The sequence below is a fragment of the Manacus candei genome, unplaced genomic scaffold (assembly GCF_025592945.1).
Source record: "Manacus candei isolate 608988 ecotype Guabito, Panama unplaced genomic scaffold, ASM2559294v1 h1tg000008l, whole genome shotgun sequence".
Taxonomy (NCBI): Eukaryota; Metazoa; Chordata; class Aves; order Passeriformes; family Pipridae; genus Manacus; species Manacus candei.
The window spans coordinates 11562467-11582821 of NW_026138056.1; the positions used below are offsets into that span (position 1 = coordinate 11562467).

The following is a 20355-nucleotide window of genomic DNA, read 5'->3' on the forward strand; positions in this document are numbered from 1 at the left end:
ACATTGCTTTGCAGTGGGTCAGCAGATCTGTTTGTCCCATTGCATTTATTTAAATGCCTACCTTTGAGAAAAGCAACCTATTTCTACTGAGCAATGTACAGATTCTGATACAATGGAATTCCAGATCTTGGTGGTCCTTTAAGTAATAGAGCAGCAGTATTAATGCTACTTTCCAAGGAAAAAGACAAGACACAAAGCACACTCACACATAATGGTAAATTGAATTTATTTCCTTTTGGAAAACAATTCCAGTAATCTCCAGGTTCAGACCGCAGAGTAAACATTAATAACAGTAACATACAGGTTAGTTCAACTGATTCAAGAATTTGGCCATGTGAAATCATCAAGGAAAGTCTTGAACACTCAAAGCTTCAAATGGTATCCAGGAAAAAAAATTCTTTGACAAACTACATAACAACTATTGCATATATGGTAATGCTATCTGTCATATCGCAAGGCTTACAAATATATATACGGGCCTTATTCAACTGTGGGTTCCTGCTCTGTGAGAAAGAGTCTCTTCATATTTTTTGCAAGAATCTTCAGCAATAAAAAATAGTCTTAGATTCATCCGTTTGTATACCAAAAGAGAGATTTCTAGACTGAAGTTTAAAAGAAAGAGAGGTCAAACGGAGCTGTAATGGAACATAGCTATTACCCTCTCCCTCCTCCTTGAAAATGACGTTTTTTCTTAAGCTATTTTTTCCCCCTCACACAGTATTATTATTATTTGTATCTTTCTTGAATAGGGCCCAAGTCCACTTGTCTTTATAAGACCATTTTAGTATCAGACAACATAATACATGTGCAACACTTTATATACAGGAAGTCTATCCGGTGCTCAAAAGTTCAAACACATGAACATCCAACAGTTTCGATAATACAAGTTTTATGGTACAATACAATGATTCTGAATAATATACATTAACAATGAAAGTTTCGTGCAAAGAGTAAAATGTGTTCCCTTTTTGTGCCACAAAGAATTCTGTGGAAGAGACGGGCCTTGCACTAACTGCTGTGCTGGGTCATCGTATGATTCTGTAACAAAAAACAAAAGAAACAGCTTAGTCACAGGACACGCATTTCTGTGTGAAAGAAGGATGCAAAAACAATTCTTCCAACATATCTTGCAAAATGAGTATGTTCGACCCTTCCTTGTTTATACTATCCAGAGGCAGCGTCATTATGGAGCAGAGCAGTTTTCTGCAGGTGTTTCACACCAGTATTCTTTCTGTGTGCCACAAGAAGGGCAACACACTCTCTCCAGGTAGGGTCTGGGCTGACCTGCCCCAGTGAAACTGCAAACCAGGTCAGTGGTTCTGGTGTCTGCTTACATACAGCTCATGGTTTATGCATTACAAAAATGAGAAGTGCATTTGTCATAAAAGACCTTTGCTAACTGGCCTGTGCTTCCTAGACTGTGGCACCGCTTCAAATGCATTATTTCATTAAAACCTATTTCCCCCTACACAGTATGGCACAATATATTCTGGTAAGAGTCATTCTGTGCCTAGCAGAGAGCTCAGAGACTGATGAGAAAACAGGAGGGGTTGCCACAGCCTGCCCTTCAGTCACCAAAAAACACAGGTATTTTTCCTCAAGTGAAGGCAGAGCCTTATGTGAGGTGAGGTCAGCATGGCCTTTGGAGTCTGAAATTCTCCTTACCCATACAAGTAATTATCAAATCAAGCAGCAAACACAAGTTTCACCTTCTTTTCTACCACTGCTCAAATTGAGTTGACCACTTTTAGTAAGATGCTATTTTGCTGCCTGTACTGGCTCAGATTCTTCACAGGCATCGAGGTAAGAGCAAGGAACCAAACCAATACATGTTAAGTTTTCTAAAACATACACAGGATCCATAGAAAACTAGAAAATGTCTGTGAATGCTACTTCTCAGACAACATAGCAGCCACTGATTAGTGATGAATTTTCCCCTTAGTAATCGGGCCAGATTTGGGCCAGTGACCCAGAGGGCAGGAGTGTCACATCCCATGATTTCCTCCCAGACCATCCAGACCCTTCACTCTGCTTTATTAAGTTAATCTGTCTTTAAACCTCTTTGGACTAACGCACTTCAAGATGAACCTGTTCCCACAAGACAGTCATCATTTACAACAAAGTGAACATCTACTGAACCATAACCTCCAGAGCCACCCATGAAAGGGCACACGAAAACTGCCTCGGTGAAACGAATGTGAAATACAGCGTGACTGCAGACCAGACTGAGAGTTCTCTCTCTCTTCCTCCTTTTCTCTCCCTAAACTGTGCACGCACACAAATAATAGTTCATGGGACATTTGGCAAGGAAAGGACCTTACAGTAAGACTGAGGAATTTTTAATGTAGTGCCATTCTCAAGATTAAAGGAAAATGACCCAGTGACACTCAAAGATGCAATTTCCAGATGTGAATACAAAATGATTTAATGCTGATGGCAGGAATTCCAGACTGTCCAAGGCCAGAGAGTGTTAAAAAAATACACTCTGCCACTTGATTTCATCTAGCTTCTCATCCTTCCCATAAAATCATTTCAAAATGCTGTAAAGCAGTAACAACAGCTGCAGCCAAAAATGTTGGCTGGTCACAGGTAATGGGCTCTGACTTTAAACCGCAAAAGCAAGGAAATTAAGATTTAAGCCTGACAGTCAGCCCTTTTGTCATCCTGTTGTGTCCATTTATTGCAGCACTTACAGCATAACACCACAGGCTTATTGGAGACCCTGCAGTACCTAGAAACAACAGGACAAGTTAAATATGGGGTGGTAGCCTGAATTCTGATTTTTTTCTCTGCTTCTGAGCAGGTGAAGTCATATACCAATTGTTACATTGTAGACAGATATTTGGGAGGGTCTTTTGTTTCTAGTCTACTGAGAACAAGCACGTCAGTCATGCCCATTTTTTATTTCTCTTCACTAAGTGAAAAATGCATAATCAGTATGAGGCTGCATGAACAGTTGCCTATGAAGCAGTCAAAAAGTGTTTCAGAATTGCAGCTGTAACTCTTGCTGCAATGACATTTTTGATTAAAAAATTAAAAGGTCCAAATATGAAATATGACAAGGTCCAAATATGAAGGAGACAAAATAAAACACAAAGTAAGGAACTGACTTGCCCCTGCTCTCAGTGTCCCTGACTCCCGTGCCCTGGTGCAAAATGAGATTCTCTAGAGATAATGAAGAAATAATAGGAAAAAAAAACCCAAACATTGCTGAGAAGAATGAGACAGGGCAGGATATTAACATGAGGAAATGCTTTGAAGAGTTTAGGCCTCAAAAATACTTGTTGTAAACAGTCAAAACAAAATGCAGTTTCCAAAGTAATTAAGGTTCCCAAAACCTGAGGGTCTGGGGAGAAATACCTATTTGGCTAAGTGGCAAAAAAATACAAAGTGGAAGGGCTTCAGGAGTGTAACATGGATAAGACAAGCAGGTGAAAGATGGGAGGAGACAGATAAGAAAAGGAGAAAAATTTTGTAATTCCACAGGGAACCATATTCCACTCCACCAAAAACCATCTATTGGAGACCCCATGTCTAAGTGTCTGAAAATTGCAAACATTAATCCCAGTTATGAACTGCTGTTGTTTTTATGAGGGGTGTTGTGTTTAAAAATTTAGGGCAAAAATTCTCCTCTATTATCCACACAGCAGATCTCGACTCTGATAGTCTCTTTGCCTTGTGTGCAGCGAGCTCCCCGCCTCTCCGGCAGCGAGAGTGCAGGCAGGCGGGGAAAGCAGAATTTGGAGCTCCCGCCGGCAGGGACGCGGCAGGGACACAGGAGTGCGGTACACCCAGGGAGAGCACAATATCACAGCTGACATCCCCTGTGCGGCTCGGAGAGCGCGCTGCCCTTCACTAAAGACACACTAGACAAGCTTGGAACACGCCTCCTCCAGCAACTTCGACTAGTTTGCCCGAGTTTGGAGCAATTAGTGCATCCACTTGCCAAAGAGAAGTCATTTAATGAAGTACAGGAGATATCATATGCTCCCCTTTCTTTGCCTCCCCCAAATTTGATTGCACATAAGCACATCTGTTTAATTATGTGGTAGTCTCCCTACAAAGCAAAAATGTCAATTTCCTGCTTAGCCATGGAAAGGGGAAAATATTTTTTCTTAATATAATCCTTCCTGGACTTCAGCAACAGCTGTGTTCCCATTTCCAAGGGCTGGGATCTCACGAGGAGAAACTAGTTTGCAAACACAAATGCAAGCTTTGTATGCACAAAATGGAGGAGCAGTGAAGCAGGAGGTCTGTGTGTCATTGCATTTGTTACTGGCATAGACACAAACTGAACCAGGAAAACTCCTACATTCCAATTTCTCTGTTTCTGTGTTAACTGGAAAGCAGGTATATTACCTGGGAAAACCTGAATTCAGTATATTTCAAAAGCAAAATAAACTCTTAAAGTGCATTTTCCCTGTTCCTAGATATAATTATTTTTGTTAGCTGAATCCAAAATCCCAACCGTTATGTGACCTCCTATAAAATCACATGCCACGACTTTTCTGGATGAAAATGCTTTGGCATATCCCCGTTGTTAGTGCTGAGGAGTTAAAAACATGCAAAGATTTCAGGATATATGGTGTGGAAGAATCTCCTTGGCAAACAAATACGAAGAGGTTTCTTTGCAGAAACGCTTGAGACAAAAGAGGTAATATTACTTGCTGTTTGGTGCATGCCTTTGTGTTTCAGAGGGAACATGAGAGGGAATAGCTAGCAAAAAGTTCCCACCCACAGCATCAAAATTAACAAACTAAAAAATACCTACAGATAGCCACAGACTCACTAGCCCATTAGAATCCTTAATGTGAACTGCGGTTGCACTCAATTTAAATGGGACTTCTGTTTTTTATGACCAGATGAAACAAGAGATGGCTGTACCTGACAAACAGTGCAAAGAGGGTACATGTGAAGAAATACAGAGATGAAATGTAGATGCATTATTTCAACAGATGGTAACAGTACCACAGCAGCATGTTATTTTTTCCTTAGTTCAAGAACACAAACATGAGTAATCAATCATCACTGATTAAGTAATTATGGTACCCTACATGTTATCACTTATCTGGATTCCTTTATCTGTGTATGTTACAGACTGTCTTGTATTTTTTTTGCATTAAAAAAAATAAAAATGCACCCCACTGCACTGCAATACAGTTCCAGGTTGTAAAACAGAACTCTGCATTACTATCAACCTTTAAGCGCTACAATTTATTTTTTTTTACACAAAAGCAATTGGTTTCCAACAGGCTGGATAATAAGTCTTTTGACCTGCATTCTTCTTTGACCCATTAAGGTCACCCCTGTGCTCGGGCATATAGCTGACTTAGGAAATGCCTGCAAGTCCTGCATTTCATCTCCTGCCCACTCAAAATAAAGCTTTCTTTAAATGTGTCTGTACGGGTCCCTGAAGACCAGGGAGGCATCCCTGTAGTGGGCAATGGAGGGACAGAAGCTTCTGCCTTTATTAATGAATGCAGACCATTATGAGTCTGGCTGGCTCCTGCACTGTTCCCAGAAGCATATACTGTACGTGACTTAAAATGCTAGAATATTGACACAAAGCGAGCTGGGCACCCCTAAGGAAAATTACTCCTTGGATATAATGTAGGCTCGTAACAGCTATTAGAGTACAAAATAAAACCCTCCGGGATCAAACTGACATATACCGCATTCTACCTACTCCTCAAACATTAGAAGAATTTCTTTGTGAAGGCATTCTCAAGGACAGCATTAAACTGACTTTTGTAGCAATCTGCAACAGCTTTTTGGCTTACAGCTTTTAGTACTAAATCTCTAGTTTGAATCAATATAAGTACTATATCTACCACATTAATCAATACATTTGGTTCAATACATGTTCTATTAAATTATACTTTCTAATCAAGATTTTCTGCTTCTCTTCCCTTCTTTTTATTCCAGCTTCTTACCCTGTACAACACTTTTCAAACTGTCTGCAGTTAAGAAGAGGATGCTGGGTTTTCCAGAACTGAAAGGGAAGAAAGAAAGGCTTGTGGAAAGACAAGCCTTACAAAACCTAGCAGTTGCACAGTATCAACATGGTTTCCAGAACTTCGGTCCGATGCTTTGTTACTTAGCTGGTTGTCATGACCTCTCACGCAGAAAGCTCTGTATTGGACACTGCTGAAATGCTATACCACGTGGAAGGGCAAGGCAGGAGGGAAAAGGAGTATTAAGTGGTAATACCCAAAAGAAATAACTGAAACTTATTCAGACTAAACTATATGAAAAAATCTCTGAAAAGGTTATTTTTACACTGTTTCTTCATATTTGTGCTGCTTCGGTATTGCAACACAGAGTTTTTTGTCAAGCCCCCATTATATTGTGGAAGAATTCTTTCTTGGTAAACTGTAATATGATTATACCCAGGACTAAATCGATGAGGTACTTAGATTTGTAAGACACTAAGATTAAATACACATTATAAATTAAAATGTAAAAATATATTATTTAGTCTAGGTCTTTGGGGATATGTGAAACACTGGGACAGAAAATGTCTCCAGAAATCTGAGTGATGTACACAGTTAGAGTAAATGACTTTCCCACACCTGTGTTAGATTTGGTGGAATGTGGATATTCTTTATAAAAAAAAAATATGAAATGCAATGTCAAAATGATAAACATGTATATTGCAGGCATTCAATGCATTTTTCACTGTCTTACAGATCACTTGCTTACAGTCAGTTTCTTTTTCCTGTCTCCATATAATCACTGTGAACCTGCGGAGAAACTGTTGCATTTTCTTTTGACATTTAACATCATCTCACTCAGTGCACAATACTATAATACTTTCTAGATGACACTATGTCACCGTTAAAGAAAAAGGTGAAATAGCATAATAAAGGAGAAGAACAAGAATTCATAGAATTTAAGGACAGAAAAGACCCATTAGGGCATTTTCTCCACCCATCTTGCCAGTGTTGGATTATTGCCTATAGTGTAATTTCAAGTGTTTTGCCCAGTCCAATTTTAATTAGAGCTTCCAATGCTTCTCTTGGGAGACTATTTCACAGCTTCACAGACCTCAGGGTTAGTATTTTTTTTCCTGATGTTCATCCCAGGAGAGGAAGAGGCTCAGCCAACCCCAAATCACACAAAAAACCAAATCTGCATAGTCAGGAGCTGGTTTCAGTGGAATATCTGGGCCATTTCAAAGCATCTGAAAGCAGTAAACTTACTTTCAATGCCCCAAAACATTATGGCCCTGACTCCACTGTTGCTGCAAGCAATTAAGAAGATTCTGTTACAATGGCTTCTAAGGCTCAGTTGCTATATAGGTAAAAATGTAGTAATAGGTGGGATTTGGGTTCCCATACTAAGGGTAATGACTTCCATAGTCCACCTCCACTGACTGAATTAACTGCAGGGACATATCCAGGTCTGTTCTATGATTCGAAAACCCTTAATTGTACTGACAGAGTACATTTCTGTATTTTTCACATAGGTGAAATACAAAAAGAGCAACTTCAGCTGATGTTTACCAACAAATGCTGAGACTACAGATTATTTTCCCTCCCAGGTCCCTCCCTGCCTTTCATAAAACACTAACCACAAAAAATTAACTTTAATTGCTTTATCTGAAGTGTCTGGAACTAACAAGTGTTTCTGATGTGTTTCATCCCAGGAATTACAATGCTTCTGACTTGAATATATATTCAGATTTCAATGGTCAAATGGTGAGTTAGTAAGGGAACTGGAAAAGAGATGATGTCTAATAGTTTTTCATAGGTGAAAAGTAGGAAGCCTAATAGAGACTTTGAGGCTCTGGAGAAAACAGGAAAAATTCCAGACAAAATGTCCCTTCCAGCAGCATCTCCAGTACTGTAGTGCAGCTGGCAGAGCAGGAGGAATACCAATGAATTTATAAACACACTAAAGTAGGCATGGAGTTTCATCCTGGCCAAGTTTGATCAGCAGCATAGACCTAACAAAAATACAGCCTCTGAAAGTTCAGATTCCCAAGGAAATATGGATTTGATCTGAACTAAACCAGAGCTATTTCCACAACAAGGAAGGGGATGAATCCCAAGAGAATCTGTGTTCCCATAAATACCATTTATGTGTGGTGAGTTGATGTTTACCAGCTTTTGAGAATCAGGTCTGTTCTCAGACATGATGGCCAATTAAATGGTCATCTTAGGACATGACTGACCACTGTTGACAACAATAATTTAGGAAAACCTACAGTGAATTGCAGTTATTCTACATGAATTGCAGTTATTCATATAAATTAGTTCACCTAAGCTGTGTGATTTGATATTAGATTAATGTCTCTGAAGTGGCATGACTGCTAATCAGATTTTGCTCTTTATCATATTTATGTAAAACTCTCAGTGTTATGGTTCTTCTACTCAAGCATTTCCAGCAGGACCAGAGAAAACCTACCCATAAAACCAATCTCAAACTGGATAGCATGTTCTCAGGGACGCACAATGAAAATTAAAACCAAACCTAAACCAAACCCAACCCCATGATACCTATTTTTCTTCTGAGACTTCCAGTAAGTCAGTAGTAAAATGTCAATGATTCCTTTTGGATTCATTACAATATGTAAGTACATATATCACAGACTTGTTGTATGGAAAAGAATGACATATATTCCTGGGTACAGCAAATAAGACTTTTCACCATTGTCACCGGAAGAGAACAGACACAAACACTGATATCTGTTCACCATCCTTGCACCTTTCTCATTATGAGCGTTGGCAGGGGGCTCCCTGTTAAGCCTCTGACAGAAATCAGAGTAGCTCGAAGGCTGTTTTAACCCATGGTGCCAGGCAATAACCTCCCATAAGCCTCCCTTACCCTGTTTGTTGTTCATTGAGATGCAGTGAAACTTATAATGATGCCTTCTGTTTCAGGCAAGATGAGCCTGGCTGCACAGGCAAGGTGTGTGTATTACCCCCATAAACGATAAGATGATGGTGATGGGGAGAGAGGGCAATGGTTAGCACATGTTCACAGCAGTTCATCAAAATTGGGAAACCTTCCTGTTCATTCATGCAGCAAAGGGGCTGTACTGCTAATCAGGATTGAGGCCTAAGTGTTGTTTGTAGAAAAAACAAGGCTTTTGTGATACTGCAAATGTTTGAAATTAATACACAGGCATCCTTCCCCAATAAGAAAATTGTTCATTAAGTGGGAATAAAAGCTTAAACAAAAAAGGCAAAAGGAGGCACTTCTGAGAAATATATCAAAAGTCTTATTACTTTAGAATATGGTTATGATTACCCTGGTATAAATTAAGAGAAAATCCTCTGAAATCAAGGGAGTTTCAAGATAGGAACAAGTAAGAATAGAGCGGGGCCTTCTGGATTTAAAACAAAGTGAATATTGCTTATATACTCATCAATTCTTGCACACCCTCTGCAGAGGCCACAGCAAGAACTCTGTTCATCCTTTCAGACAGCCAGGCAAAGAGCAAGCAGAACCCAAAGCTGAAAAAATCCAGATTTATCTGCAGCTATCGTACAACAGAGTAACAGGGGACAACAAGTCTCGATAGGCAATACTGCCTAGTAAGATATTCAGGGATTAAGTCAGTGTTTTACAAGACACATGTGTTCATGGGCTAGTAGTTGCTCTGCTTTATTTCTTTTTTCTTTTTTATGTTTAATTTATGCTGGTGCTTTCTAAACTATGACATCTGTAAACAAGTTTAAGTTTGACCGACCTCCCATTTTAAGTTCACAGTCAGCACTCCTACTTTGTGCTCTGATTTTAGATATCTTAAAGAAGTCAGTGGGGGGGAGAGAGGTAACAAACCTAAACAACAAAAACAAAACCCTTTGTCTGACAATATGTGTTCATCTTATGTGAATACAAATTTGCCTAGCTGGAAGTAAGAAACTGGCTGCTGGAACTGGAGCGACACTATGCACAGATTCATTTATAGGTCAAACCCAATTAAAGAAACTACTACTAAATATTTAACAGCTCAGTGCAGTAATTAGTGACAAATAATAGAAGCTTAAATTGATAATTGCACAGAAATGTCCTGTTGGAAACATTACACGTTTCTTGCTCTTCCTCTTTCTCTCATACTCACTGAATCCTGATGCTTTTCAGGGATTAAACTGACAAATGAATCTGGATTTTATATACATCTATTTGGTCTGCAATGAAGTTTTCTCTGACTTCTGAAAAGAACCTTCCAAGTGAAATTTCTTCTCAAATTTCCATTCTGGTTTTTTGCTTTAAAGCAGAGTAACTGCTAGATCATGAATTGATTTCAAATCTTTAACCAAGTGGCAGATCCAGAATTTAAGCTCCTGTCCATAGGAATCAAAAGGTCACCCAATTAAAATGGGGAAGCACACAGAGCTGTGATTTATATGCAAAGGGCAACCTTTAAAACAATGATACTTTTCCAGTTTTCCACAGGTGCATGCACAAGAATCCCTTTGAACAAAATTACAAGTGAAATTACAAGTTTCCTGATACAGCCTGAAAGAAAAGTGCTGTAACTTGTCTGCACTCCTATTATACAGACAGACACATCCCACACTTGTATCGATTGCTGAGTTCACCTTCCTACCTCCTGACATAACACTGGGTATTGTGCTTTGCAGGTGACATGGGGACAGCCTGGAATCTGGATTCCCTGCACACTGCCAGCTGGTGCGTGGGGCCTTGTACAACAGCACTCAGCACACGGGAGGTTATGGATCAGCCTGAGATTAACTCACAGCGACTAACACCATTTTCACTCAGCTAAAAGCAAACCCTTAAACAGCCCTGTTTTTAAATCACCAAACCTGCCTTTCGTATGTGGAAATCATATTTGGAAGTTATCCAGCCACTAAGCATACATACACCCAGTTCAGAGAATGCAGGAGTGGACTGAAGCCTATTTTGGATCCTGAAATCAGGAATGCAAGTGAAAACATGTCCCCTCGTCCATGGTATATCAATTTTAGAATGTGTAGGAAAGAAAAGGAAAAGCTATGGTGTTCTGCTAGCTCTCCTCCTCTTCTAAATGCTCCAAACTCTGTTGCACGTTGGTGCATCTTTTTCCTTCAAGACAGTCTGCAAGGAAAGTCAGATTGAGCAGATTTGATAATAACAGCCAAGGATTTCTGAGCTGATAAGCAGAGGTCCCCATGGACTTTGCTCTCTGACATCCTTCGCAACTGGTTACTGAGCCAGCCCATCTTGGACATCTTACAGTCCTTTTTCCTACAGCTCTTTAAACAAGGAATAGCAGGAACTGGGACAGTGCTTATGTGGCAGGTTGGGGGGGTGTGTGTGTGTGAATTACAAATGTACTTGTTGGAAAAGAAACTAAGGACTATTTTATCCCTTCATAGCTGGTGATTAGTTAAGACAGTTGAGAACCCTATGTTGAAACATTTTGTTCTTAGAGCAACCTCATGTGAGTTCCCCCCTTTTCAGTCCAAGAAACTCCATGTTTTAAAGGTGATTTCTAGACAGACCAGAATGTTACTTTGCCCTTTATAAGGAAGGGTAAAGTAGCCCTTATCTAAATTTTGTGAGGACACACACTGTAAATCAATAAATCTGGAGCATTTACTATGTCATAGTAGGACAATAAAATTTCATGTTTGTCATTGTGGTTGTTGGTTGTAAAATTGAGAAGTCCGGATTCTCTATTGTCTTCTATTTGTTTTGTTTTGTTCGGTTTTTTTCCCCCCATCATTGGCATTCATGTAAAAGAAGTGTGAAATGTGACCACAGTTTAATGGGAAGAATTTTACTCTCACTTTCTCCTTTTTACAGAACTTATAAAAGGGGGAAGACAGTGAAGTCCAACTCCTACAATCTAATACTCCTCCTTCAAACAAGAAGTACACCACAAAGAAGCACTCTCTTATGCTTTTTTTCCTTCCTTCCTGTGAGTGTAGAAGTATTCTCCTACCAAATGTCATTCTTTGAGGCTGGTCATTCCATTTCCTGTCAGACAGCTGGCCAGTGACACGTTGCAAGTGAGACATGTCATTAGATCCTGCCTTGACCCCGTACTGACAGTAGAAGAAATGCCCCCACCCCTCACTTCTGGCTTTGGCTTGTGATGCTGTGGTACTCCTGTCTCCTTGGCTACCTCCTGTGAGGGGATCCAGCCGCCTGCAGCTACTGCTTTCACCCCTCGTTGCCCATTAGGACTGCTTTTAGTGTGGCAATCTTCGAATTGAGAGAAAAGAACCACATTTACGGGGAAAATAACTGGAGACAACACTTACACTCATTTGCTGTCTATGTTTAGTGCCAAGGTGTCTGAAACAGAGAACTTTAATTCCTTTACAAAAAGATGTGCTGTAGCTATGGTGAGGCTAATCTATAACCCTCACAGTCTTATATAATTTGCTGCTCCAAGTTAATTTTAATTCATTACAATAAAACTCACCTAATTAAAAGAACTCTTTAAAATAAAGTATTAGTTTGAACCCAGAAAAAAAAAAAGGCAGAATCTTTGCTATTGGAGGGCAATTCATCATACCACAGTGCACACTTATATAAATTCAAAGGTAAGCTATAAACAAGTACCCACAGCAATAGTGCCATGCATAAAGGGACAGGCAACAGGAGGCCTGCTTTCTAATCAGCCCTCAAAGGAACCTGCCACACAGAAGTGGCACTTATTCTAATTTAAAGCTCTCACAGTTACTTTAGCATGGCAAAATTTATAAACTAATAACTTTAGTAAACAGACTGGCACTCCAAACAGAAAAATAAACCCCACGCAACAGTTCAGGCCCACAGAGAAAACAGCTTTCCCAGAAAGGTACTGTTTTCAACAGTGAGATGTAACCTTTCTTTGGGGGCTGCTCTTATGGTCCCTGATGCTCAGTAACAATTCTGCACCATCCCATTGCTCAGTAACAATTCTGCACCATCCCATTACATCTGTACTGTCACCTCACTGTGGTCTGTAGTCTATTGTCACCACAAATCTTTTCTACATCTTAAGGCATTTTACACACCTGTATATTTGTGTCCTGGTCAGCTCAACCAATGAAATACTTCTGGATTTGAAAGAGCCTGCTCTGGGGCTATGACTTCCCTTAAAATGCCATAAAATAGTCAGGGCAGTCTGCTTGCAAAATGTCAGTTGAAAAATGTATTTAATATTTGCAATTAAAGCTCACATTCTTTCTCATCTCTATTAGTTTTTCTTCTAAGTAACTATTAAAAATTACAAAAACTGTACTGTTCCCCATTTAAATACATGGAAAAAAAAAAAAAAGAAAACCAGAAAGCAATAAGAAGGGCTAAGCAGAAAATCTCGTAATACATGCAGCACAATATTGGATTTCTTTTTTTGTTATATTCTAAACCACCCCCCTTTGTACAAAGTTCCTTTTCAAATCAAAGCAATACTACATTAAAACTACTGCAGGCAAAATTCTAAGACACAATGCAGTTTGTGTCAGAACACTCATCACTTCAGGCTGACCTGTCAAAGTATCTTGGGGAACATGGTTAAAAGACAAATCTGCAAGTTTGTAAGAAACTTTTGAATGATAAAAAGTATGTGTTGCTCACAAACCACGGAATGCTAAGCAGTGTTAACTGAGTTTACTGATGCCTACAGCAGATGTCTGTCCCTTCCTACTGCTTCTAGGCACACCTGCTCAGGCTGTGCTCCTAAGAGCATTGAGAGGGAGCCAGCATTTTGAAGCTCTAACAAAAGAAAGCAAATAAATAAAAAGTTTGTGCTCAAATGAGTGATGTGGAGTAGAGAGATCAAAATTTAGTACTGTATGCAAAAATCTGCTGTCAGCAATAGAGCTATCTCATAAATTTGATATGGGTGAAGTTATCAACATGACGTTTTTGGACCTTGATAGGCAATTTCTGTCACCTGCATTTCCAGGAGATTCTCAACACGTAGCAGAATCTGACCCCTGCACCCAAACCAATTTCTTGGGGGACCCAGCATGGTCTCAAGGTACCTCTTTTTAGGCATTAGGAATTAAGATTTTGGCCACAGGGTTTGCTTTTCCAGAAACGAATGCAATTGTCAAGACAATCTGCAAACTCACCAGAGAATAATTTCTAAGGGTTTTTGAAATACCTCTTTTCACAGATATATTTCTCTATTAAGTTCTGCACAAGGGTCCAACATCTGCAGAGATTTACAATTCTCTGCTAGATTGTGTACATTGTCAGACTAATTCCTATACAATCACTGTATGTTATCGTAAATCCATGTGGCCTAAATATTCAAATTGTGGGCTACCATAGTCCTCAGTGCACGTTAAAGCATTCCTAAGACTGCCCGAATTTATGCCAGCTCATAATAGCCCCATGGGATTGTTATACCAATTAAAAATCCCTGGAATTCATCAGAGTCTGAGACATGCCTGTGAGGACCAAAAGGGAGTGATACAGAACCAGCTTGCAAAATAAACAGGATTTGCTGCGTACTGAGGGAATCCTTGGCTGTCTGACTAAGGTACCTTTTATACTGGCAGGGGATGCAAATTGGAGCCTGAGGATCTGCACTTTCATTTTCAAAGCTCTTTGCAAACATCAACCACTTCACCTTCACACCATTGCTTCAAGGGAAGTAAATATGTACAGTTCCAGCATCTTCTGTTTTCTGGAGGTGCAAAAAAGCACAGGGCATTTTTATAGGCACAGTCTCTGTTCAGGCACAAAAAGGAGCTTTTGACAACCTCTTCCTTTGTGGGAAATGAGTTTCCCAAGGCCACTGAGGGAACTGGTGGCAGAACAGGGTTTACTAGAGAGATCCTCCAGCCCAGTACTAAGTCCACCCTGCCTCCCCTGCAACGCGTCGAAGCAACTTGCTGAATTCCAGCTGTACACTGCTTTGCTGTAGAGGACAGATTACTGCATGTCATCCTCTATAATCTCTCCTGTAAAAGGAATTCTACACTCTTCTCGGGGACCTCCCCCTTTGCTTCCCCCCACAAATGGTGGCAAGGTTAGAGACAAGTTGTTTTCTCAAGGCTGAGATTAAAAATGGCTCTGTGTTTTGCTAAACATTCCTCTGAAGCATGGGCAGCGCGTGCATGCGTGTCTGAAAACGACCCCAATGAAAGGAAGGAATGAGAGATGCTAAACAATGCTGTGCAAAGTTGCAGACTGTTCGGCTACAGGCCAGAAAATGAATCCAATTTTTCATTCTGTCATTATAAATATTTCAGTGCAAATGGTACTGATTTTCTGCAACTGTGGTTAAGCAAAGGGCCTCTGAGTGAATATTTAAGGGAAAAAAAAAAGAAAGAGAAGAAGAAGAGAGAAGGGGAAAAAAAGAAAATAAGAGGGAGGGGGGAAATTAAGGTTAGCAACCAATTAATTGCAAACTTTCAGTGTAAAAGATTCTGGGAAAAATTCTACAGTGATGTAGCGTGTGACTCGAAGGAGGAAAAAAAACATTTACTCTGCTCTTCTTCTGACAGTTTCTCATAAAATATCTGCAGTCCATCTATCTTTTAGTACTCCAGGCTCCTCTGGAGAGCAGAAAATAGTAGTTTAAAGCTCACTTCAGTGCCAGTCTGCGGGAGATTGCTTTCCACAGGACCCCTGCTGATGGAGGCCTAGGGGAAGAGGCCCAGGAGTTATTCAATCAGTCCAAGGCTCTGGGGCGGCCGGGGCTCCTTTGAGGGCTGATTATAAAGCTGCCCTCCTGTTGCCTGCCTCCGAACAGAACGAAATGAGCAGCCTCTTGCTGAGCAGATTCTGCAAGAAGGAATTTCACCTGTCATGGAGTTTGTCAGAATTTCAAGATTTATCTTGGTGCAAAATTAATAAAATACCAACTAGGATTTCAGCCTGACTACTCAGCTGTGTCATCTCAAAGTGATCTTTCACCTAAGAAAACCTGGACACAGAGCTACTGAAGTCATTCTTGCCCTACTTTTGCTCAGGAGCTTCGGCAGATGATATGACCGAATAATAAAATGATTAGAGGTGGATTTCCTGACAATTACACCCAACGTCAAGTGCTGGGTGGGTGCTACTGTCCTAATGCATGACCTTCCACCTTACTTCTGTGGTTCCTAAATCTCCCTGGAATAAGCTAGGAATCTGAAATAGAAAAAGATAATTTCTGCAGTTTATAACCTAGCAGGTCCCTTATGGCAGCACATCTGTTAAGTTCATACACTAGTATTTTCCAGGTCTGGATTTGATTTATAAGTTTTAAAGGAATACAAACAATAGACTACATGAGATTACATCCAGTGAAACACTGAAAATTAATATTGCTGTGACAGTCAAGTACATGGTCTTTTAACCATATTCTGAGTTTAATATTGTGGTAAAGTGCCAGGTTGATAAAGCATCATCTAAATCTCTGTGAACTGAGTTCAGTTCTTTCAAAGCTAGACAGTCTCACCAGTCTTCTGACAGTGCCTTACAGCAATAATAATAATAACAAATCTTCGCACACTACCTGTTTAGTTAAGATTGTACTTGCTTATACTACTTGGTCACATGAATTTCAAGTCTAAGTTAGCAAAGAAGCAATTAAGTTGCAGCCTGCAAGAGAGCTTTTCAGCTAAAAGAGGAGATCAACTTGGAGAAAATAAAATTCAGCTGATGGGTAAATAAATATTATTCAATTTTCAGTGCTTTTGGTTCAGATCCTGACACAGAGAAACAGAGATCCACTGTATCAAGAAACAGCAAAAAATGCCCAGATTGGGAAGAAAGATGTATTTGCCATCAGTAGCTCTTACCCTAAATTGTGGTAATTTCTCTATATTGTTCAAAGCTGCTCGCTGTTTGAAGCAACAAATCTACCTTTCTATTTGCTTCCCAGCATTTTCTAACAAGAGCTTAAAACAAATGGTAACATATCCTTTACCTACCTCCTCACCCTTAAATGACAATTCAACATTAATACACATCATAAAGCCACCTTTACCAGGCAGTAGTAGTCTGACAGTCTTAACACCAAGAGATCTCACAGTAAAGAGGGAGAGAGAAAGCAGGAAAGTGAATGCACAGATGGTGGGAGGGGACACAGGGTGCTCTCAGCAGGCTACAGTAGAGATGCATTAACTCCACAGAGGGATAAGGGCTTCCCACCAGTACAGTCATGAATTATAACTGAGCATGGGAGTGAGTTCTTAGTGCCTGTCTCACAGCAAATATACTGTTCCATTTTCCTGCACAATCACCTTTCACCTTTACAAATGCAAAGCAAAGCAAAATGCACCACTAATATTTAACAATATCCCAGGTTCTTTATCTTACATAGCTCATATCTACACACAGGAAGTATGGGTGCGAAGCAGAGTATTCACTGACACAGGGTATCCCCGAGCAAATTTACACACTCATGATCCATGCATGTGTCTAGCAAATCTGCTGCAAAATGAGACTATAACAACACAGATAAACAACTAAAGCTGCACGTAGATATTTGTGTAACTCAGCAGTATTGGTTCATGAGAACTGAGTCATCTCTTTCTCTCTTCCTTTGTTAACAGGGTGGAGGACACTCAATTTCAGCTTTGAACACAAAGGAATCTCAATGAAAAAAAACAACACAAGAGCCTGCAAAAACCCACTCTTTTTTGATCTCTGTTTGATAAAAGCATGGGGAAACCAACCACAATAACATGGAGAAAAGCTTAACCTAAAAGCTGTTCCTCCTGGTTTGGGTTTTGTAACGAACAGTTCGAGATATGTAGCCATCTGCATCTGAGTCTTTTTGTCTAATGTTTGTAATGGAGTGGCCCAAGCAAAAAAAATAAAAAAAAAGAAAAAAAAGAAAAAGAAAAAAGGGGGGAAAAAAAGAGTAGAAAAGCTACCACTCTTGAGCCAAGATTGCTGTTTACTGGAGTGTCTCTTTATGAATCACTGACCACACCTTGTTTTCCCAAACTATCTGCACCTCCTCCTTAGGGGAATTCATCCCCTCCCAACTTTCCTCCTACTCAATGAACCTATCAATGGAGAAAACTTGTTACTTTAGGCAGCTGAAAATTTGACCAATTTTAAAGGATTCATTTACCATGCCTTTCACTTTCGTTTAAATCCTCAGTGTTTCTGTTCTAAATGACAGCACGGCAAGCACTGCTTTTAAGCACTATTCATCTTGCCTACCACATCTCAGCCTTTCACACAGACAGTTGCTCTCTCTTCAACAATGGAGCCTTACTCCTTTATAGCTTGAGGGCAGAGACTCTCACTGGCTGTAGACTTGCTGCAAATATCACAATAAAGGACACAAATGTGAATTTCTCATAAAATATGGGTTTGGCTCTGGAGGTACCTTGCTTTAGAAAACTCTGTCAAGAGCAGACAATATATCTTTCTCCAAAATGCACAGCAGCCACACAGTTGAAAGAGCTTTTCCAAATGATCTAACATGTCAATGGAATCAGTATGCTTGTGAATTTTACAATTTTCTCCACTTTAGGTCCCTAATCGATATTTTAGCTTCCTTCACACTTAATATACTCAATGTTGGTTTGGCAGCATGTCTTCGGAACATAAAAAAAAAAATCTCTGGAGCTTGAGGAGATGCTCTGTGGTGCAACAAAGTAGGGTTTGAACCACAGATCTTCAGAGGTGGCAGGTTTGCTGCTACCAAGCCCCTCTACCTATGCTTTTAGTGCACTGAAAAGACGGAGGGGTGAGGACGCTGGGGTATATGTGAGCCATGGCAACATTGCACCAGTATTGTGGAGGGAAGAGGGGGCAGACCTTGAACCTTAAACTTGCAGTGATAATGGTGTGCCATCACTTGTTGGGAAATGATGGGACCACTGGAAAGTGGAGCAAGGAATGAGGAGCTTAGTCACAGGGATGGAGTGAGGGGGGCCAGCAGTGGGGTAGGGGGAAGGGAAGCAGATTTGCAGAACTGGCCATGAAGCTCCTCAATACACCATAGCTGGATGCTTCATAAAGTCACACTGATGGCAGTCCCAGAGATGGCCATCTGTTGTCAGCTCTGGGCCAGATGAAAGATAATATAATGGCAGCTACTGGTAGCTAACAGCAGGGCAGTTGTAGGAAGGAATGCATCCTAGAATGAAGAAGTGGTGCTTCCTGTTTAGCACAGAAAACCAGTCATCGATATCAACTACATTAGCAAGAAATTAATGGGTGGACAATTAGGAGAACTGAACTGATGTACCAGGGAAATTATTCATAGGCAAACAGAGTGCTTATTTCTTCTGCTTAGTCCAGGTGTATGTGCCAACTGATCTGACTAATGGCAAGGTGTAGGCTGAAACGTTCAGGGCACAGATGATAAAACCTCATTTTCTGCAAAGGGCAGAATTCCATTTCTAATGATTATCTGTGGGTCAGGGAATACATTTGCTGCTTTCCCTGCCCTGAATCTATGACAGGATTCCCTCATTTTCACTGAGGTTTCCATAAGGACTGAGGATAGAAATTGGCCTTCATGTAATAACAGAAATTCCCCTTATTATTATCATGATTTATTTTTACAAGTGCCTTATCATTATTATCAGCATCACTCAGAAGAAAAAATGTTTGCCTTCCCAAGTACTATTATTTCTATCTTGTTTCTTTCTTTGTCCTATAATCTCCTTTCTTCTTTTCTTCTACTCCTTTGCCTTTTGTTCTCTTCTTCTTCTGCCTTTCTGTGCCTTTTTCTTTCTGCAGCAACTTTTGTTTTGTTTCTTTAGGCTGAAACCTCACACACCTCGCTGTTCTATTTGCTAAAAAAATCAGAAATTATAATTTTAATGTTGACATGTAACATCACTGATATGTTTCAGAGTCAACACTTAAAAAGACAAAGGATTCGTGGCACTTATCTTCTGATTGCCGTGGTTTCATGCTGCTTTCAGACTGGAGACAACAAACTTTATTTAATATTTTTGCATGACACAGTCTTTGCAGTCATAAAGATTACAAACTGTACTATATTACCTGATTCTGCAAAATCTATTTAATGTGGACCATATAAGTCAATATGGAGAACAGATTCAAAGTATGGGTTATTTTTTTTTTTAATAGATACTTATATTTTACAAAAAGAATCCTACCACACAAGAGCATAAACAGGAAGAAATAAGCAAAATAGGGACATATATTCAAGCACATACGTTTTTTCGGTATGACTCTATCCCCCTTAAAAGAGAAGGAATATACATTTTTGCTTATTTTTGCATGGGCATGTCATGGGTGTATAGCTCAGTACTTAGTTTGGACAGTATATTTAGTTTTCGGTACTTTACCATTTTACTGTTCCTTAAGTCTGAATTTATTTTCAAGATCAAAACGGTGTATTTAAAGGCAATATTCATCACTTAACTGCTGCACTAAGTCAATTAATTCTATATTTTCATCAATAATCTCACTCAAGCATCTGAAAAAACAAACCCATAATTTTGATTCAATTGCTCCAGAAATTTA

General features: G+C 39.8%; 1 protein-coding gene across 8 annotated transcripts in view; it reads right to left on the bottom strand.

Moving 5' to 3' along the window:
* Positions 1–209: 209 nt before the first annotated feature.
* ZNF521 (zinc finger protein 521) overlaps positions 210–20355 on the bottom strand; it is a 230235-nt gene continuing 210089 nt past the window's right edge. For all 8 annotated transcript variants that reach the window (XM_051774703.1, XM_051774754.1, XM_051774707.1 and 5 more), the window contains one exon: positions 210–1038. In XM_051774703.1, coding sequence (XP_051630663.1) covers positions 1009–1038 — 30 coding nt within the window. In that variant the 3' untranslated portion in view covers positions 210–1008. The remainder of the gene's footprint in view (positions 1039–20355) is intronic.